This window comes from Anguilla anguilla, chromosome 13 (assembly GCF_013347855.1).
Source record: "Anguilla anguilla isolate fAngAng1 chromosome 13, fAngAng1.pri, whole genome shotgun sequence".
Taxonomy (NCBI): domain Eukaryota; kingdom Metazoa; phylum Chordata; class Actinopteri; order Anguilliformes; family Anguillidae; genus Anguilla; species Anguilla anguilla.
Window position 1 is genome coordinate 20,494,085 of NC_049213.1, and position 22,059 is coordinate 20,516,143.

General features: G+C 38.8%; 1 protein-coding gene across 1 annotated transcript; it reads right to left on the reverse strand.

The window, feature by feature from the left end:
- Positions 1-833: 833 nt before the first annotated feature.
- Positions 834-19,212, reverse strand: LOC118211807 (myosin heavy chain, fast skeletal muscle). Its single transcript, XM_035389294.1, has 41 exons — positions 19,170-19,212; positions 16,653-16,701; positions 15,517-15,735; positions 14,228-14,371; positions 13,979-14,135; positions 13,750-13,777; positions 13,364-13,475; positions 13,184-13,276; positions 13,013-13,076; positions 12,827-12,925; positions 12,643-12,746; positions 11,849-11,987; positions 10,779-10,897; positions 10,460-10,609; positions 10,211-10,381; positions 9,813-10,119; positions 9,476-9,552; positions 9,261-9,348; positions 8,904-9,021; positions 8,451-8,574; positions 7,787-7,923; positions 7,258-7,513; positions 6,878-7,120; positions 6,605-6,781; positions 6,291-6,436; positions 6,110-6,200; positions 5,634-6,023; positions 5,428-5,554; positions 5,229-5,347; positions 4,862-5,058; positions 4,580-4,763; positions 4,325-4,490; positions 3,968-4,092; positions 3,320-3,628; positions 3,028-3,231; positions 2,809-2,934; positions 2,372-2,542; positions 1,730-1,834; positions 1,552-1,647; positions 1,086-1,217; positions 834-958 (listed from the first exon to the last, which is right to left on the reverse strand). The coding sequence occupies exons 3-41, from the start codon at positions 15,721-15,723 to the stop codon at positions 938-940; spliced, it is 5,823 nt and encodes a 1,940-aa protein (XP_035245185.1). The 5' UTR covers positions 15,724-15,735; positions 16,653-16,701; positions 19,170-19,212; the 3' UTR covers positions 834-937.
- Between the last annotated feature and the right edge of the window lie 2,847 nt (positions 19,213-22,059).

A 22,059-nucleotide genomic window follows, 5' to 3' on the forward strand; every position in this document is an offset into this window, starting at 1 on the left:
TAATTAAAAGTGTTTGTGATGAAGAATACAGTAAGAAAACATGCAGTGAAACAGCTGTATGTGCTGGTATATGTGTTGGGAATAGTTTATAATGTCATGGCCTTAGGCTAGGCTTGTGTACACTGTTTTGCTTAAAGGACAATACAGAACCTCTCTCTCTTTTTTCCCCATTTTTACGTTTTACAATTTGCCATTTAGGAGACGCTCTTATCCAGAGCAACTTACACAGTTTACATTTCTACACACTATACATTTATACCACTGGGTATTTACTTAAACAGTTCGGGTTAAAGTGATACTTCACTTTGGTATAAAACAAGTAGACCTAATTTTATGGAGCTTACCACATTTTACTTGCATCGCGTGAATACTAGCAACATCATTTGTCCCTGTTGACCGTCAACAGCCGTGCCTTTCCTCCCGGTTTTCCGGTTCCAAATTCAGTCCCACTCATTTTTGCGACCTCGCTGAAATTTATCGCTTTAAAACAAAACCTCCGGAGAATAGTAGGTGGATAAAGGACAGTACTAACGTCAAACCAGCATGCTGTGAGGTGACTTAGCTAACCTTCATATATTTAATTATACTTCAAGTATACTTGCATATACTTTTATGCTAAAGTATGAAATGATCGAGCTGATTATGTTGCCCTGAATTTCCAACCAGGCAATCATCTACAGCTGATTCTTACACTGACTGCTGCATGATGGCAGAAGTTAAAATCATGTCTGTGAAGAAACTGCTTATTCAACATTTCCAAGAGTTAAAAATAATTCATTTTTTCAGATAATTAGTTTAGTAGAAAAGGTGAAAATAAGAACACCACACAAGTATATGCTGAACTAACTTTATTGACTGACGGCTTACATGAGTACATTTCACAAGAAATTCATATTGTATGAGTGCTTGTTACTGCGTCTCATCTAGGTTGCATCCCTCATTCTGCGACTTCTTTCCCCTAAAATGAAATAAAATGCAAAAATATGAAAAACCTACTATCCTCTCATCATTTATACTGTGTAAATTGAGAGTGCTTTTTATATGCACCAACTAATTTAAACGAACCCTTTTGAATGGTAACCTACCTTGCCTGCATCACGGCTCTTGGCTCTTAACTTGTTGACCTGGGACTCAGCGATGTCGGCACGCTCCTGAGCTTCCTCCATCTCATTCTGCACCTTCCTGTACCTGGACAGGTGAGTGTTGGCTTGTTCCTCCTGTGAGGGAGCGAGACAAAATATTTTAGAGTAAATGATTACATAAAGTAGCATTTAAAGGTTTTCTCATCTAAAGTGAATTAATCAATTATTAGACTGCTTATCATAATTACTTATGCAGTTTTCAGAGCTATACTCCTGAGAATTAAGACAACAGAAGTTCTACTATGACTGTTAAAAATTACAGCGCAATTGTCATATTAAAATGAAGTTAGCTGAGAAAAATTTAGTTTTTCTTTCCATTCATGTTATATTTATGATACCTATTAATTATTTAACAGTGCATTATATAGTGTTTTACACATTAGCCTTTGATATGGAGAATTTGACTTACAGATTCCTCAGCCTGCCTCTTGTAGGATTTCACTTTCAGCTGCAGCTTGTCCACCAGGTCCTGCAGTCTGAGGACATTCTTCTTGTCCTCCTCAGTCTGCAGAGAGTAAAAGAGATTCAGAAAGGTAGCATGTGTGGCTGTTGTCCACTGTTTTTGGTAAAGATGTATGAAACCTTACCTGGTAGGTGAGCTCTTTGACTCTCCTCTCATATTTACGGACACCTTTGACCGCATCAGCTCCACGTTTTTGTTCAGCCTCAACTTCACCTTCCAGCTCACGCACCTTGAATAGAAAATTTGTTCAAATTCAAACCTTGGGTTATATATACAGTACCCTGAAAATACTGGTGCTTTTTGTGATAACTGCCTGACCCAATTGCACAGTTATTTTCTGTTATCAGTATTGCAACATGTACTGAACTGAGAATATCATACAGTGTACAATGTTTTAAAGTTGTCGTAGACAGAAAGAACTTCTTATCTTAGTGCTCAAACTTATAGGGCTGACGCTTTAGACATCAGAGTGTATATTATGACATTTGACCATGGCTATTTGGCTTGCTATTAAACTCAGGTTCATTCTGCACAATCCTTTAATTTTTAGACATCAGATAATATTTTATTACATACAAACTACATAGCTTGGGGTCCAATGAGATCCTCTTATTTTTTATGATTAACATGCCATTTCACCAACTATTCGTAAAATAACCCAGTTGCCATTTTTAGCTTTGCAAAATATTATTTTAAACACAAATATTCCAAATTTTACAAATGATCACTTTGATTTGGCTAAATGAATTTGCCACTGGTGGATTACCCTTGCTTCCAGTTTCTGGAGCTGTTTCTTTCCGCCCTTCATGGCCAGACTCTCAGCCTCATCCAGACGGTGCTGCAGGTCCTTGACTGTAACCTCCAGGTTCTTCTTCATCCTCTCCAGATGAGCGCTGGTGTCCTGCTCCTTCTTCAGCTCTTCTGCCATCATGGCAGCCTGCAATTTTATACAGTTTTTTGTCATGCAAATTCTTTTCTATTAAAAATCATTTTCTGAGGGCAGTATTGATGTCTTTACAGTACAGGCCCCACATGGAACACTGTTATTGTCCCCTCATGCAGGGGCTGTGCTTCACCTATTCAGATTGAAATCTAGCTGTATGATTTACAGAAGAGGCAAAACAAAGCTTTCTAAATTTCTCTGTATAAGGTGGAAAAATGAAATAATGTAATACAAGTAAAACGTCTATAAGTATTGCTCACATCTGTGATGGCCTTCTTGGCTTTCTCCTCAGCATTTCTTGCTTCCTGGATGGTGTCATCCACTTCACCTTGAATCTGAGCAAAGTCAGCTTCCAGCTTCTTCTTGGTGTTGATAAGGCTGGTATTCTGAACAAAAGTGGATATTTCTAGGTTGGCATTTGGATGTTATATTATTTAGCCTTTATGTGTGTACCATGTCTGATAAACTCACTGACTCACCTGGGAGTGCAGCAGTCCCACACGCTCGCTTGCATCGACCAGCTCCTGCTCGGCCACTTTGCGGCCTCTCTCTGTCTGCTCCAAGGCAGACCTCAGTTCTTCAATCTCAGCCAGCATCAGGTTGTTCCTGCGCTCCACCATGGCAACCTGTTCCTTCATGTCCTCCTGTCCTCTGATCGCATCATCAAGGTGCAGTTGGGCATCCTGACACAGAGATTGATTAAATTAGTTATGTATAGAAGCCTGAACATGTTGGAGCTCAGCGCTGTCAACATATATTCTAGAAACATACCTTGAGCTGTCCTTGGACATTCCTCAGTTGCTTCTGAGCTTCAGCTGCCTGGCGGTTGGCATGGCTCAGCTGAATCTCCATCTCATTCAGGTCTCCCTCCATCTTCTTCTTGACTCTCAGAGCGTCGTTCCTGCTTCTCACCTCAGCATCAAGAGTTGTCTGCATGGACTCAATCACCCTCTGGCTGTTCCTCTTGATCTGCTCCATTTCCTCATCTTTTTCTGCCAGCTTCCTGTCAACTTCACCCTTGATCTGATTGAGCTCAAGCTGGACCCGGAGAATCTTGGACTCTTCATGCTCCAGAGTTCCCTATAAAATGGTTGGATAAACAGTAACATGTATTGCTGCAAAGATGTAAAAAAGCTTTGGATTCTTGGAGCAATTGAGAAAATTGATCATATTTGTTGGGTTTGGCAACCCACAGATAAGCAAATGACCCCCATTAATTCTTTTTTCAATTTTATAAAACATTTTCTAATATGAAATGAGAAGTGTAATGTAATTATTGTTTATTACATAGGACTTCAAAAATATACATTAATTCAGAAATAAATAACAAAATATTGTGAATTGTACCTGACCAGAAAATATCATTTTAAATTTGAGCCACATTCTATGATGTGAATGAAATATGTTTGGGGTGTGTACCTCTGCTTCCTCTAGGGCAGCCTGGATTTCTGCTTTCTCAGTCTCCACAGTCTTCTTTGCCTTCTCCAGCTCATGAACTGTCTTTCCAGTCTCTCCAATTTGTTCCGTCAGGTCAGAAATTTCCTCTACAAGACCGTACATTGGAAAACAAATTCATTATTGTAATAACTATTCCTATATATTTGCCAAGATTCTGTTCACTTTAGATCTCATCCATTGCCTGGGTATTGCATTGATAGCCAGATCACTGAAGAGTTTACTTCATTGAGTATATGCTTTGCCAAGTATAATGTGACTCTCTTAACTGAAGATATCATGATAATAATGAAGATGCTTGTCTGTATTAAGTGCACATACGCTGCAAGTTCTTGTTCTCTCTCTTCAGTGTCTCCAGGTGGTCCAGAGCTTCTTCATAGGAGTTCTTCATCTTGAAGAGCTCAGTGCTGAGAGAGCGGGCCTCTTTCTGAGCCCCCTCCAGCTCTGCCTGGCCTTCCTCATACTTCTGCTTCCATTCTGCCAGAACCTGGTTACATGATAAAACTCAGCTGGTTTACATTTTAACACCTGATAGTGACAACACAGTTGTTAGTGACCCTAGCTTTGGTGATTTACCTTGTCAAAGTTCCTTTGTTTCTTGTCAAGGTTAGCAGCCTGGGCATTTGCCCTCTCCACATCAATCATGAGATCCTCCACTTCACCCTGCAGTCTCTGCTTGGTCTTCTCCAGAGAGGCACACTTGGAGTTCACAGCCTCAATGGACTCCTCCGCCTCCTGCAGACGCTGTGCAAGCTTTTTCCTGTAGGGAGTGGGGATTTCATTTGGTTTGCAAGACTCTTTCTGATTGTGTGATATGCAGCATTTTTAGAATGAAATAGTACAAAAGTGTTTAGCTACTTGGCTTCCTCCAGCTCCTCAGTGCGCTGGATGGCATCAGTTTCATATTTGGATCTCCACTGAGCCACCTCACTGTTGGCCTTGGACATTCCACGCTGCAGCTCAGCCTTGGCCTCCTGCTCCTCCTCATACTGCTCCCTCAGCAGGTCACAGTCATGGCGGGCTGATTGTAAACCATGGGCCAGGGCATTTTTGGCCTTAAAGTCAATTTTAGAGGTAGAAAACAAATTAATGAACGGATGTAATAGAGAATGCTGTTGAATGAATAGCATAGTGCAGTTAATTTATCAACCTTCCAGGTACCCCATAATGCTTTGCATTGTTTAGTAAAGCTATGAAATAGTGATATGCTTTCTTAATCTTATACCTTGACTTCCTCTTCAATGTGCCTCTTGAGCTCCTCAATCTGCTGTGTGTAGGCTTGTTTGCCTCTTGTCAGCTGTGAAACAAGAGCTTCTTTCTCCTCCAACTGGCGACTCAATTCACCTGAGGAAACCAAAGTATTGAGTAACTCCATCATATTTTTCAACATGAAATTATTTAATCTGAAATGTCTGGTTATGTACCATTTTCAGTAGAAAGTCTTGCTTTATGTGCACTTATGTCGTTCAGCTGGCGTACATGCTCATCGCTCTTGGTTTTCAGTTCACTCAGTTGATCTTCAAGGGTACGACATATTTTCTCAAGGTTTCCCTGTTAGAAAATAGTTTGTTTAGCGCTTGTTATGTTTGGTTATTATAAAATCATCTGCAATGTGAATAAACCCATATACCTTTGCTTTGGCAACAGCCTCCATGTTACTGGATAGGTCATCAATCTCCATTTTGTATTCACTCTTCTCCTTCTCCAGTTTCTGCTTGACGCGCTGAAGGTTGTCGATTTGTTCTCCCAGCTCTGCCACACTGTCGGCCTGCTTCTTGCGGAGAGCAGCAGCAGTGGCTTCATGCTGCAGGGTGGACTCTTCAAGATCACGGCGCAGCTTCTGGAATTCAGCTTCACGCTTCTTGTTCATCTCAATCTGAGCAGCAGTTGCCCCACCTGCTTCTTCTAGCCTCTCGCTGATCTCCTCAAGTTCTCTGGAGAGATCAGCCCTCTGCTTCTCAACCTTGGCTCGAGCAGCACGCTCAGCCTCGATTTCTTCCTCCAGCTCCTCAATACGAGCCTGTGATTCACAATAGTGTAGTTTTAGGGTATACATGACACTTTATTTATCTGTACTCTTTTGAATTTGTAGGCTTTGACAGATACCTGGAGTTCTTTAATCTTTTTCTGAAGCTGAGCACCCAAAGTTTGTTCATCCTCAATCTTGCTGAGAAGCTGGCTCGTCTCAAAGTCCTTCCTATGGAAAGCACACCATAAAATAACTTTTTTTTGTTTCATCATCATAATTACATTTGCGACCATTGTATTTATTTGAATCCTCTCTTACTTCTTGATCTTTTCATCTGCCTGCTGCTTGTCATTCTCCAGGTCCATTATGGATTCCTGTGCCAGTTTCATATCACCTTCAAGCTTTCTCTTGGCTCTCTCAAGGTCCATGCGAAGCTTCTTCTCCTGTTCCAGAGAGCCTTCCAACTATTGTAGGGAATACAAGGTAAATTAGGTTTTGTCAAAAGGGCATGCAACATAAATTACATTAATGGACATTGTTTTTTCCCATTGGTGTTACAGAATATTGTAGTTCTGGTTTTTGATTTTGCTCCATTTGGTTTTATCGTTTGGTCTGGAGGCTTTTTTACTCACATCATCTACTTGCTGCTCAAGCTTGGTCTTTGCTTTGGTCAGAGTGTTGACTTTGTCCTCCTCTGCTTGGAGATCATCAAGGGTCTGCTGATGTGCCTCTTGGAGGGCTTTCTTTTCCTTGGACAACTTGCCAATGCTCTCATCCTGAGAGGCCATCTCTTCAGTCAGGTTTTTCACCTAAAATAATTAATTTCACACCATGTTAGGCAGATGCCATGACCCTGGAGACACACACACACACACACACACACACTGTATTAATCAAGTGTAAACCTTGTTTTCTGTGGCATGTTTCTCCTTCTCCACTTTGGCCAAGGTGAGCTCTAAGTCATCAATGTCTTTCTTCAGCTCAGAGCATTCATCCTCCAGTTTCCTCTTCTTGGCAGTGAGCTCACCGTTGATTTCCTCCTCATCCTCTAGTCTCTCAGATGTCTCTTTGAGTTTTGCTTCAAGCTGGATCTTTGCTTTGATGAGGCCCTCACATCTTTCCTCAGCATCAGAGAGGCCTTCAGCTTCCTTGAATGATTGAATACAAAATTGAATTAAACATTTCATTAGGAAGAGATGAAACTATGATATTGATTTAATATTGTTAAGGCATGTTAAGTAGACTAATTTCTTATTCAATTCTTTTGATCTCAAGGCAAACTTACAGATGCTACAGCCAACTGTAGGTCATTCTTTTCCTGCAGCAGAGAGACCATTTTCTCCTCAAGCTCCTTCTTCTTGGCTAACGCCTTTGCCAGATCCTCTTTACACTTGGTAAACTCTTCCTTCATGTTGGCCATTTCCTTCTCAGCTTCAGCACTCTTGAGAAGTGGCTTGATCTTGAAGTAGACCTTCATCCATGGCCAGTGTTTCACATTCATGAATGAGCGGATGTTGTATTGGATGGAGTAAATGGACTCTCTGTGTAAAACATGATCACAGTGAAGTATTTCTGCAAAATATTGTAGAATTACTATTGAGACAAAGTAATTGGATGGTATTTTATGCATACAACAAATATCTAATTCAGCGCTAATACGCTTATATTTCAATGTTAACAGAAAGTCATGTAATTTTACACACAAACACTAGATCCATGTCCTTACATGATGAGCCACCCTAATATGTGTTGCTCTTTCTAAGAACAGTATTAATACCTCTGTGTTTACATGTTTTCTGCATAGTAATATGTACCTCCTTTCCATCATTTTGACAAACTCTCTTCTCATGAGGTAGCCACGGCAGAGGGCCTGAGTCATGGTCACCAGTGTTGCCAGTTTCTCATCTCGCATCTCCTCCAGGGTACCCAGCAGACCAGCTTTGAAGAACACCTGGAGGAAATATTGTAAATATTCAGGGGATAATAAGGCTGGGTGTTTGTCACAGACAATATTGGCTGAAGTCATGGAGGGAGGAGTGTTGGGCATCACCAGTGTGGACATGAGCTGTCAAACATCTGTTGACAAAAACTGACATGGTCCATCTTGAGCGCATTCTAGAATCTGTATACATGGTTGCACTTTGTTTATCCCAGCATTTGGCAATATTGTTAATGCAATAGGTTTATAAAAATAACACTGCTACAAAGAACATATGTCACAAACATATGTTACAAATACATCTGATAAAGAAAAACTGCTTTTCATTCTCCAGTTACTAATTAAAATGTAGTGGAACAAGAACTTGAGTTATATCAGGAGCTTTGGCATGGCTTGAGAATGTGGTCGGGTATTAAAATTTGCACAATTACTTATGCTCCAAAACAGTGAAAATTTTTCTTTCCACCATGCCAGTTAACTTTCAACCCATCAGAATAAATTACACTGTTTATACATCATCAGAAGCAGCAGACCTTTACCTTGGTGTGGCCAAACTTGTACTGAGTGTGGTCCACATCAATGGACCCCAGGAGCTTCTCAGAAGCTTTCTTGTTATCAATGAACTGTCCCTCAGGAATTACACTGGCATTCAATACTTTGTATCTAAAAGAAAAATGATGATAATGATCAATCAGTGAATTATCTGGGGAATATTTTTATAGTGACTTTAATCAGCCAGTCATGGATTGCCATGAACAGTGATGAAAATGAGCATTGATTCATTTTTTAGATGCAATTATTAATGTGAATGAAAACATTAGCGTTTGATGGTATGGAAGTCCATTCCTACTGCCCCTTTGATTCATGGCATGGTTCAACTGAGCTACATGTTAAAAGTTACAGCAGTGACCTGCCATTGATTTTAACTTAAAACTTCCGCTTCCAATGATGTTGTAATCTATATACAAGTACAGATTATTACTGTGAATTACCTCTGCTTGAAGTCACCATAGAGGATTCTGCTGGGGAAACCCTTTCTGCAGATTCTGATGCCTTCCAGCACACCATTACACCTCAGCTGGTGGATAACCAAGAAGTTCTCCATGAGACCTAGAAAACAAGAAAATATTCATTTATCAGATTTAGAAATCTTTATCAGATATACAAAAACAATGCAATGCAGGATATTGTGCCTGAAAACACTGCAGTTTATTTACTGCTACATACATTTTAACTATTCAGTTTTTTTTAATTCTTTTTTGAGAAGTTGAGTTCATGTGTTTCATTTGATTCAGTTCCTGTCATTTCTACATTTACTGGACAGCAAAGTCCTTAAATGAAGTCCTTACCTGGTGTCTTTGATTCATTAGGAATCAAGCAGCGCACAAAGTGAGGATGAGTGCTCCTCAGGTTGGTCATCAGCTTGCCCAAGTTCTCCTGAGAGAGGGGAAATGGCATTAATAATACCAATTATATAATTTACCTTGACGTCACGCAGACACACAGATATCACTGCTAACAGATCTTGAATAGCAATATAAGTTTACTTGTATTCCTTCCTTACCCTGAACAGAGCAGACACAGTCTGGAAGGAGCCACCCTTCTTCTTGCCTGCCTTTTTGCCACCACCACCTTTTGCATCTGTTTTTACATGAGAAATTACACACTGGCATCACAGTCAGGCTATGTGTTTTTTTTTTAATATCGTCTTAGATGACTGCATATATGAAGTTTGTTGCATGAAAATACAATAGGAATGCAATGAATGCTATGTTTGCTATGTTATTTGCTTTTAAAATGTAATGTGGATTTTATCTTGACAATGTGAACTTCTACCAAAGTGTGCATACATGCAATGAAGATAGAAGTATTGTTTAAGTAATGAATCAGTACAGCCATACCATCTGAACCAGCATGGGAGGCATACAGGAAAGCCAGCAGTTTGACTGAGGACTTCTGGTACAGTTGGACCACAGAGTCGTTCAGGGGGTCCTTGTTCTTGTCCAGCCAGCCATTGATGTTGTAGTCAACAGTGCCAGCGTAGTGCACCAGGGAGAAGTGGGCCTCAGCCTTGCCTTTGGCAGGTTTGGGCTTTTGGAAAGCATTGTTTTTACCCAGATGTTGGTCATAGAGCTTGTTTTTGAAGGTTGTGTCTGAAGCCTTAGGGAACATACACTCCTCTTCAAGGATGGAGAAGATGCCCATTGGCTGGTGAAGGCAGAATGTTTTCCATGAGGAGACATCAGGAGGACAAAAGGACATGTTTGTGTCTGTTGATAATAAAGGGCATCTCACTTACCTTCTCAATAAGCTCAATGCAGGCAGCCAAGTCCATACCGAAATCAATGAACTCCCAATCAATTCCCTCTTTCTTGTACTCCTCTTGTTCCAGCACAAACATGTGGTGGTTGAAAAACTGTTGCAGTTTCTCATTGGTGAAGTTGATACACAACTGCTCCAAGCTGTTGAACTGAAATAAAAATAAAATGTCAACTATTTCATTTTTTAATAATCAGATTCCAGTAAAATATATTTTTTTCCCACTCACATCAAAGATTTCAAATCCTGCAATATCCAGGACACCAATGAAGAACTGTCTTGGCTGCTTTGTGTCCAACATCTCATTGATTCGGATGACCATCCACAAGAACATTTTCTCATAGACAGATTTGCACAGAGCACTAACGGAATTGTTGACCTAAAGACAAACAGAGAAAATATGTATAAAAGAAAAATATTTGAAAAATATAAGTACATTTATATACATTTCTTTTGAACAACTGGAAGGTTCATATTATTGTAGATTAGTCATTGCTATATTAACCATTTACATATGATGAACAGCATTTTAAATTTAGATACATTACCTGTGGTACAGTCTGCCCCTTGGTCACAAACTCATTTCCGACCTTCACTCTGGGGTAACACAGACATTTCAGCAGGTCAGCTGAGTTCAGGCCCATGAGGTAAGAAATTTTGTCTGCAACTGAAATTAAAAGAGAATTTTGCCCACATTCCATTTTTATGCATTTTTTATTCTTGTATTACAAATGCGGCAGTATGTACATTCTATTTAGACGTAATATGACGATTACTGGGAGCAACCAACAATTTCAAGCATCTGGACTTTGCTGCCAGTTGTCTTGTTTGGATTCATGGCATAATGAACTCTACCGAGTACCAGGATATTTTAACCACGAACCTGATTGCCTCTGCCAGAGGCTGAGACTTTGCCATAGTTGGACCTTCCAACAAGACAATGACCCTAAATGTCTCTTAAAAGTACCACAGAAATTATTCTGTGAAAACAAAATAAATATTTTGCCATGTAAATCTTCTTCACTGGACTTAAAACCTGTGGCCTTAATTGAGGAGAGCAGTCCATAAGTGTACTGAAAGGTTCTGCATGGAATAGTGGTACAAGGCTCTTCCAAAAGCGTCCCTTTACCTTATCAAGCATTAAGGCCAGGAGAGGCTGTATCAAGTACTATGCCTATGACAATCTTCTTTGAATTCCGATTGTATTTGTGCTATAAGTTTGTTGGAATGTAGTAATGTAGGACACAAGAAACCATTTGGATTTGTCGATGCATGCAACATGGAGTGCAAACAATGGTTTCATTTTAATGAGAATTGAAACTTTGCTAATTTTGAATTAGCAAAGATATAAATATGATTTATTTTATTTTATGATTAGCCAGCTAATTTAGTTCAGAAAATATCACTACTGGGATAAAAATAGATTGCATCCAAAATGCCTAAAGCTAGCTGATGTGCCACATTATATTAAACTGATGATTGAAGCTAGGAAGCCACACTCATTTTAAATAATAGTTGCCTCTGTGTCATTGAATTATTAAAAAAAAAAAAAAAAAAAACCTTTTATGACTGAAGGCTTATGACATTAAAACATCTGCTATTTCAGACTGAAATTTACCCTCAGTGCCATCAGGCTCAGCCTGCTCCTCACGCTGCTTTTGCTTAAACTTCATGCCCCCATGATGCAAGCAAGCACCAGTCAGCTTGTAGATACCCATCTTCTCATCAGCAGTGAAGCCCAAGATATCAATGGCAGTCTAGAATGAAATCAAAAATGTTCATCAGTATTCATCAGAGATTCATTAATTTTATTTTTTAAAATTGTGCACACACTGTTTTGTAATCATAATTGCCTTCTAATTGAGTTCTGAGATTGGATTCAATCAACATTGTTCTTTATGTTTCACTCTTCAATGCAAGTGTCATGGGGTTTTATTTTACTGACACAGTTTGGTTACATACACAAAAATTGCTGGGTTTATAAAGAAATGTACTGTATCATTTTCATAGATTTTACAGGCACTATTGTGGAAAAATATTTATTGAATTCAGACCAATTCCTCTCTTCCTCTGTGCCAAATCTTCATTAGTGATGAGGAAACATTTTAATTTTTTTGCTGCAGAATGCAGCATCAGTTATGTTAATCAGTGATGTGATGTGACGATCTTTAATCGTCAGTTTAAATTCACAGCAACCTGTTTTCACTACGCTTCCATGGTATTAATGTTTCTACTCATACATTTTTTGTAAAATATGAAACTTAAGTTTTACTTTTGGCATAAGTTAAAAAAAAGGGCAATGGCAAAAATGGCAAGAAGACTATAACCATCTGCTGACTAGTCAGGCTGCTGAGAAGTCAAGATGAATGAGTGATAACTTTTTATGATTGGTTAGTGAAGAAAAACACTTACATCTGTGGCTATGAACTCCTCCACATCATCAATACTTTTGACAGTGATTTCTCCTTGGCTGATCATAGGGTAGTCGTATGGATTGGTGGTAATGAGAAGAGCCTCTGTAAGACACAATAATCAGTTATACACTTTTCTAAGAATTGCAAATGGTATTCACAGAATGAATCTAGTGATTTCATACCCAGCAGTTCAGGCTTGTGGCCTGTCATAAGCTGGTAGAAGATGTGGTAGCTGCGTTCTGCTGACAGCTGGAATGTTACTCTTGACTTTTCCAGCAAATCTGAGGGAAGAAAATTGTACCTTCACAAATATATTTTTCATAATCGCTGGCTGAATTATGAACACTGTACCAGGTGCAGAGACTTACAGGTTTCGATATCAGCAGAAGCCAGTTTTCCTGATGTTCCAAAATGAATTCTGATGAATTTTCCCTAAATATTTAATGTAAGGAAGGAGTTGAAATATTGCTTAATTTGAGAGATGGTCTCTTTAAACTGATAAGTATGTAATTATCAATTTTATATATTTTAAAACTTACAAAACGGGAGGAGTTGTCATTCCTCACAGTCTTGGCATTACCATAAGCCTCCAGCAGGGGGTTCGCTGCAATGATTTGATCCTCCAGTGATCCCTACAGTAGACATCAGACACTTCAGAAATGTGCTACCGCAGATAAAGTTCCCAAGATATTTGCTCATTTTTAGAGACTCTTGCTGACCTGAATTTTTCCAGCTGCTGCTTCTGCTTTCTTTGGTCCAGCCACTGCGACTGTCGCAAAGTACTGAATGACACGCTTTGTGTTCACAGTCTTCCCTGCACCAGATTCTCCACTGTGGGTCAAGACACAATTTAAAATTCATAATAAATAGATTATACACAAAACTTTAAATACATGGAGGCTATACTCTGTGCTGTACATGATATTAGCCTAGTCCAGCAGTAACAGGAAAATTATAATGAAATGGGTTAATCATCTAGAATTTTAATTTTATTTAAAAACTTGCTTTTGAAATGTTGTATTTACATTACAGATTGAGCAATTGAATTAGGTATTTTTCATTTTTTAATCATGTTATTGTGTTGACTGAAAAGTTTGATACATACGTAATCAGGACTGACTGGTTCTCACGATCTGCAAGAAAAATGAAAAGTATCTTTACCTGAGGGCAGGAAAGGAAGGTTGCATACAGATTAAATTTTCACATTTTTTTTATTTTCATAAAAAGTCTGGTGTTAATTTACTGGCCTGAAGCAGATATCTAACTGTATCCTGTTAAATTAATCATTGTATTACCATATGTTGCTCAAACAACCCTCCTACATAAGTACTTGCCAGTGAGCATGAACTGATAGGCATTGTCGGAGATGGAGAAGATGTGGGGTGGGGCCTCAATTCTCTTTTTGCCCCTGTATGCTCCCACAACAACAGAATCGTACACTGGGAGCCACTTGTAGGGATTCACAGTGACGCAGAACAGCCCAGAGTAGGTCTGAAACAGTGAAGGTAGATACATTACATGCTTGGAGACATTCATTTATTAGTATTTTCAAATGAATTGAAGAGATATAGAGGAAAACTCACGTAGATCATCCATGCTGCATAACGCTCTTTGAGGTTATACAGCACACAGGGCTCGTTGAGGTGGGTCATCATGGCCATGTCCTCAATTTTGTCATATTTGGGAGGATTCCTTGGGAAGATCTCATCCTCCTTCACTGTCATTTTCTGTCAAACAAAGCAACCCAATCAATGTTCCGGTTCCTGGTACAAAGTGGCTTCCATCTACTGAAGGATGGGCAGCTCTGTATAAGTGCATGTATTCTTATTCTTAGTAATGCTATTGTAGCAGTACATCAAAATTGCAGACTAATCTGTCAACCAAGTGGCTCTGAATCTAGAAGTAGCATTCAAAAATTACAAAAAAGCCTATTTATTTTCACTGATTCAAATGTTCAGTTAATCAATCAATAAAAACTTGATCACTATCAAGATTTAATCAAAACTAGGCAAAGGAGTATGCCTTCTCACTATTGCTAAATATAGTAAAGTATTGCTAAAATTAGAGTCAACAGTTACATGGGGAGAATGTGCTGCTCAAAATCAGTTTGCTTTCAAAGTTGAAGAAAAAATTCATATTGCGAAATTACTGAGATCTGAGGTTGACCGGAAAATGGATTACTGACCATTAATGTTTTACAGTGGCTATTTCAGTCTCCCAAACTGAAACTTTGATTGAGGGTGTACTACAAAGTACTGAAAACAGGTACCAATCATTTCGAAACTATGAGACTTTCTTTTTGCGAAAGAAAGCGTACAATGTAGATTATCAGCTGTGTTATTTATTTATTGACCTTTTTGGTCACTTTTATGAAGGTGTCAGTAATTCTGGACCTGGCTGCAGATTCAAATCAATTAAGGATTTAGATGCTTGAAAGTGGTGCATCTGCACATTGCTTTGCAGTCACTGAGCAGACACTCTTATCCAGAGTGACTTGCAAAAGGGAAAAGCATCTGTGCTAGTCTCAGGAATACAAAAGTGCAATATCACCAACAGGGCAGAGAAGGTTCATTTATAATCAGTAGGCTATCAATACACAGCTATACATATATCATTACTATCCCAAAAGGGAAAAAAAAGATGATGGATAAAGATGGCCAGAGGAGTGAGTCTCTGCTGTCCAGACTGTTGTAGGCAGTCACTTCCACCACAGGGGGCCAGAGCAGACAGTAGATGTGACCAAGAATAGTAGGCAGACAGGGGAAAAGGGGCCAGATGCCCACTTTCCCACTTTAACTTTTAGGTTTTAAAATGAACAATAATTATTATAATATAACAGATAATAATAATTAGTATTATGAGGTGTGCTTACCTGCCCCCCTTCCAGAGTTTCAATGGTGACTTTGCCCCCCTCTCTGCTAATGAGTTTCCCTTTGAGGTACATCTCCTTGGGCTCAGCCACAAAGAAGGCCGTTTTGGCATCAAAGGGTGTGGTCTGGGCCTCGATTCTCTCCTTTTCAGGCTTCCGGAGGTAAATGGCCGCCGGGCCAAAGACCTCCATCTCCGCATCGGTACTCATGATGGCACTTTACTGAAGAAAGAAAAGGAAAGCAATCATAAAAAAACAAAATTGTTTTTAATGTACATTTGCTGAATGTACTGATTGTTTCTTGCAAGTTCTTGTATCTATTATGGAGTTGAGGTAATATGATCAGCTAAAAATACATTTGTTCCAGGATAAATATGAAAAGGTCAATACCAGTTGACAGTATCAAAAATCAGTGGTGAGCTTTCCGAGTATCGTAATGTGCATCTAACGGTTGATTGGATTGCATGGGTAGAGAATGGCCCTCGGTCATTTTCCCCCCGTTTGTTAAATTTGTATTCTGCTCTGATAACAGTCTCTGCTATATAAATAAAGAAGCAGGGGTGTTATCCCAGATCCGCATCATCCTCCAATCAGTCGTAGCAGTATTTAAGAGCATGCTGCCATCATCATATTGTGGTATATGGTAAATGGACTGCTTTTATATAGCGCTTTTATCCAAAGCGCTTTACAATTGATGCCTCACATTCACCAGAGCAATTAGGGTTTAGGTGTCTTGCTCAGGGACACTTTGACATGCCCAGGGCGGGGGATCGAACCGGCAACCCTCCGACTGCCAGACAACCGCTCTTACCTCCTGAGCTATGTCGCCCCCCATATGTTGCATAATCTTCCTCTGTGAATGTCACTAGTATCGGTTTCAGTTTGTAAGGCAGTTATGCTGACACAGCAAAAAAACCTAAGTGATTGGAAAAGTTGAGGTAAAAGCACTCAGGAAAATTGCAGAGGAAATAGGTGTCAGTAGTGCACAAATGCAATGAAACCTGCCTAGGTGGTCCCTAGGTGGCAGTCACCTGTACACGATGCCCATTTTTCATTTCTCCCATGGGTGGCCGCTTTTGACTGGTTTCATTGTATATAGTTTCTGAAAATGTATTGTATGTGCTGAAATTTGTATTTACCTATTTGATGCCAAGAAAGATGGAGGATTGTTGCCAGTGATCTTCAATGCTGAAAAAGAAAAAGAAGAAATAAATAAATGTGTGTATATACTGATCATTCCAACCTATATGTTTTTGTTGTGTCTAAGTTTTGACTCACATCCTCCACCCTACTCCAAATAAACATGTGCACATGCTAAACCACTGTCTTCATTGTTTGGCTTCTGCTATCCTTTTTGCATTGCACATGATGCTCAAATTGCTGCTCAATTGCAGATTACTAACAGTGCAAAAAACACTAAAGTATGCCTTTCTGGTCTTTTGATGAAACAACTTCAGCCTCAATCCCACATAAGCATCATTTCAGTATATATAGTATAGACAGCTCATTATATGGATGCTTGAAGGTATAGGGAACTCCATAGTATCCCTTCATCAGTTTGCAGATAGGAAGTTCCAGACACCCCAGGTATTACGCCTCACTGACACAGGGACACCCTGACCCTGCTCAAAAGCTTTCTTAAACCTACCCTCCATTTATCTACACACTCCCCTCTTCATTCTCACTGCACCAACACAGACACACACGCTTTTATACGTATGCGTATATGTGCAAATGATTTTTTAAATTATTTATATAATTGTAAGTAGAAGAAGTAGCCATATTAGTATTTAGGCCTTGGTTTTTGGGGAATGATCTTCAATGATATCCAACATAGCCACAGACACAGATAAGCCCCATTATGGCTATTTGTGCACTAACCTATCAAACAGAGAACATGATAAATCTCCCTAAACGGGAGAAATATCAAAACCCCCAAACAGCAGGCCATCCAAGTGCCTAACCCTAAACTATGTGTATAGGAGAGCACCTGCTATTTCTTGAAAGTTTGGGACCACAGTGATATCCCTCTTGACCACACTGGGGTCGGAAAAGAACATGCCACCTTTAAATAGAGGCAGTGCCCAGCTACTACCTGAAATGGGCATGGGAACCTTAGGAGCTGCTGCAGTAGCTGCACGAATCCTGAAGGAGTGGGCAGTTGTAACAGCTATGAGGCAGCCCTTAGCTTTGGCAGAGAAGACGGGGTTTAGCACAGAACCGGGGACTGAACGTGGTGTTGCTGGCATCAAACATGGACAGAAGCTCATGAGGAGCTGCATACTGAAGATGGAACTGAATGCCTGCTATAATGCCATTGATAGAGAAGAGCTGAATTTTACAAGAATGTAAGCAGTCTAGTCTACTAGGTATGAAAGTGCATACTATGGGAGTGCTCCCGAGAGAGGTGAAACAGAAAAGGCGGCACAGAAATGGGAGAAGGACTATGCAGGGTCAAAAGGCATTAATGATGACTTCACTATCCCTGACCTCATGTAGTTAGCTCCCGGAGACAAATAAGTTAACAGAGAAAGTTTTTGACACAGAATAATCTGGCTGAAGGCTGGGAAGTCCAGATCTGTAGGCCTGGCGCCTGTGCACAGAGCATGGATATCCTGAAAGACTTAGTTAGTGAAATGCAAAATCGCATGCAAAGATACAAATTAGCAAAAATAATTTAGCCTGCAATATTTAAATATTTGTGAAATGTAAATATGGCCAGTCAACATTAGTCTGTTTTTAGTGGTACTTTTCCCAAAAGGAATCAGCAGTGCAAATGGTATGTAATACACCCAATTAATGTTCTAAAGCAGAATGCGCATCGATTAAGTTAGGCTTCCTCAGGGATCACATGAACATTAGCAACATTAATAGTGATCTAAAAAACCAAGATTGTCATTGGGTGCTAACAATGTTAGCTAACAACAACTGGTTGGAAAGATTACGAATAAAAACCATTTTATGACAACCAATGACAACCAAGCACTGAGGATAAATAAATGTCTGAGTTACACAGCCAGTTCTTTTATTTTAAATAACCAAGCACATTTTTTTGAGCAGCGATTGTTAGCGCAATACTTCTCTGAGCAGCAATCCCAGGAGCTGCAATGGCGGGGTCAGACTGTCAGTCAAAAAAGGCACTCCATTAGTAATGTGTATATGTGATTGGTTCAGTATTAGAACATGCGGTGATGCATGTGTGAGCAGTTCAATATGAGAACATATGGTCGGCTGCAACAAGAGTTTCCTGACTGATCTCGTGCTGTGCATTTCATGTGCATTGCTCATTTAGAGCCATCTATTGCTCACATTGTTGTTCAGTTGCAAGACAAACCCAAAGAGATTATGGTGACCCTTTGCCACTTTTTTGGATACGGAATTAAATTTTGTCTTTCCAACAACATCGGAACCGTCATTTTGTACAATAGAGAAGTGCATGAGTGATAATATGGAATGGAAATTAAGAAAAAGTCTGACACTAAGCAATTGAGTTTACAGAATTCTCTATTGTAGTAGTTACTAGTTATATGACATTACACATTTAATATTACAAAAGAATGTTGCATTCACATATCTTCAGGGGTTAGTAACTTTATGTGTGATTAAGTAAATCATCCAACAAACACCTCTTTGGCTATACAATAAATGTCACTCACCTGTACTGGGTGGGTGCCAGTCAGTCCCTTGGGGAGTCAGGGCTGCATCTTTTATAGAGAGACTTGTCTTCATTCAGCAGAACTAGGCAACTCAATATGGTCATGCATAGTGCCTCCAGCAGCATCATATGCCTCTAGCATCAGCAATGACATTTTTATAGTTAAGTCACAGGTAATTAGCTCTTTAGTTAAGCTGGAAATGATACGTGCTGTTGATAGGATTGAAAAAACTATTGTATAAATGCTGATGTACCTCATTCCAACCCCCTAATGAAGAACACCTGGTTTTTCTTATGGTGGGAAAATGATGATGGAAAGTTATAGATAAAATATTTATTTATGGGCAGTTGTATGTTCTATGATTTAATGTTCTAATGTTTGGTTGTCTGGAGCAACACATTTTCAGGCAATCTTTTATGGTCCTAAATTTAGATCTGTGTTTTTAATGAGTTCTGATAATGAACATGAGCCTAGCTTAGTTGTGAGAGAGATGCCCAAATGTCACTGGTATACTATTTCAGATCTTCTGCAAGTCTTACATATTTACAAGTCCTTGGAATGACTGAGTGTAATTACATCTCACAAGTGTGCAGCTGAGCTGATTTCAGGATGTTAAACATACACAGCCAAAAGTTATTTTCCACAAACAAATTAATATTTATAGAGCAAATAAAGTTTTATTACTGTTTGTTTAAGGGTGAAATATAGTACACGCACAATTAAATACATGACACACGCTTTTCCTTACCCTTTTTCCTTTGTCTGTTTTATGCATATTACAAAAAAAAATCATTGTCTGAGAATTCTGACTACTTACTGCTTGAGTATATATGGCTGAATAGGATTATTTAATCCTTAACAGAAAAATGATGTAAATAAAACAGATTGAGAACAGATTTTCTTTAGCTTCAGATCTGGATAATATTGGTGTGTAGAATATAAAGGGGAATGAATACTAAAAAAAAAAAAACATTTAAAATTTTAAAATGTTTGGAATACTGGCCATTAGTTGGTCAGCTAGACATAGTAATGGTCTAATTAAGGAACAGAGTCTTTCTAAAAAATGTTTTACTTTTGTCTTAAAAAAGAATGTGTAATTGTTATTACATTTATATTGCAGCCTTCAATTCATAACCTCTTTTTTTATTTTACTTCTGAAGGTAAACTCACCAGTTTTTTTCCCTTTTGTGTTATAAAGTCGCTCTATAAATAAGTAAGACTACGAGCTATGGTACTAGAGTACTACAGTAACTCCATAATTGTTTAAGAATAGCTAAATTCATTAACACCCCAAAGCTCTATCGATATTCATGATATGATACAGGTTTGAACTCCATATTACTTTCATTAAGTGAAGCCATCCATAGACTCAGAAATGTACAAGACTGTTTAAATAGAAAACTTAAACAATGTATATGTGTATTTTCCAGCAAGATGAAGTTAGTTGGTCACAAAGCAATAAGAGTCCCATTTGTGAACTTAGCTAAGATTCACACAGAATCTTGATGATTTAGCCTTCTTTTGTTTTTTTAACGGTTCTTTCCTTTGCACCTATACATGAAATACTGGACAGCCCACTTTAAAGATCTGGACATTGAGCCAAGGAGGTTTAATGAGATGTTAAATGTCTCACTTTTTTATCATGGGTCATTGCTTATAAAGTTTCTGTATATGTAGATGCTTGTAATAGTTTAACTCACAATGATTCACGGTATCTTGATCCGATCATTTGTAACATATTTCTCAAAAAATTATCAACTGGAAGTTAAGAAATTTAGTTAAAAGACCAAACTGTGTTGGTGTGAAAGGTGCTCATTATGTTTGTGTTGTTTTATTGCCCCCATTTCCTTATGAAAAGTTTTATAAATGGCCTCCATTATGCTAACAGAAGCTCTTTTTTATTTTATTGATACAGGTGGCTGAAAGACCACTTGGGATGAATCTGACGTGTTTGAAATTTAGTGTAAGTACTGAAATAGTGTATACTTAAATTTTTTGTATTTGAACTCTATGACATTCTACACTGCTTTGTTGTATTACTAATCATATTAATAACTTCACTTGTGCAATCCATATACATTTATGTAAATGAAACACAAATGTTTTTGCACTTATACCTGCCAAATACACCACAGTCTTACATACAATCATACATTCAACACTAGGTAGATCAGGCTAGTAGAAGCAAGAACAATCGCCATGGGACAACCCAAAAGAGTCAAGTACTGCTTCGGAGCTCCCAGCATTCTGCATTTATGAAGAAATGAGCAGGGCATCCGATTCCCCAGGTTAACATGGGTTGTTCTTTCAGCCAGGTTGCATTTTTAGTTGACTTGTTTAAGTTTGAATTTTAGAGAGGGCACTGGAGACTTCTATGGGTCAAAGGATTAATTGTGACTTCATGTTCCTGTCGACATACTCCAAGTTTACAAAACATTCTTTCTTCATAGCTCCAGTTCTCTGTGCTCTCTGGATGTGCACAAGTACATATACTCAATGAAATTAAAATGCAGCAAATTTTGCTTAAACAAAATAACATTGTTTAATTCTTAGGCACACATTATAAGCCTATTAATGTTCAAAGTAGAATGCCAAGGGAGTCCACACACACTAGAAATGCCCACTGACAGCAATTATTTACTGGCAGTGTTTTAACACACTCTAAGATACATGTGCTGTTACTGTACATTGGCAGTAGTGGATAGGGCATTTAAATTCCGACATGTAAGAATGTGGGCTCATATATTTAGTATATACGACAGTTGATACTATATCCGCAGCAGTTGTTTCAGCAAACACAATTATAGCTTGCTCAGCCACACTCTCAGTACATTGCTATTTATCACTGGGTCTACAGTGTAGTGCATGTATAAAAGCAATATTATGTTAA

Excerpts from the sequence above, each read along its gene's own strand:
- LOC118211807 (XM_035389294.1), bottom strand. The coding sequence starts at position 15,723 with ATGAGTACCGATGCGGAGATGGAGGTCTTTGGCCCGGCGGCCATTTAC. Across the intron at positions 14,136-14,227 it reads ATGCAGCATGGATGATCTAC|ACCTACTCTGGGCTGTTCTG; the intron begins GTGAGTTTTCCT and ends TCACTGTTTCAG. Across the intron at positions 13,778-13,978 it reads CTATCAGTTCATGCTCACTG|ATCGTGAGAACCAGTCAGTC; the intron begins GCAAGTACTTAT and ends TTTTTCTTGCAG.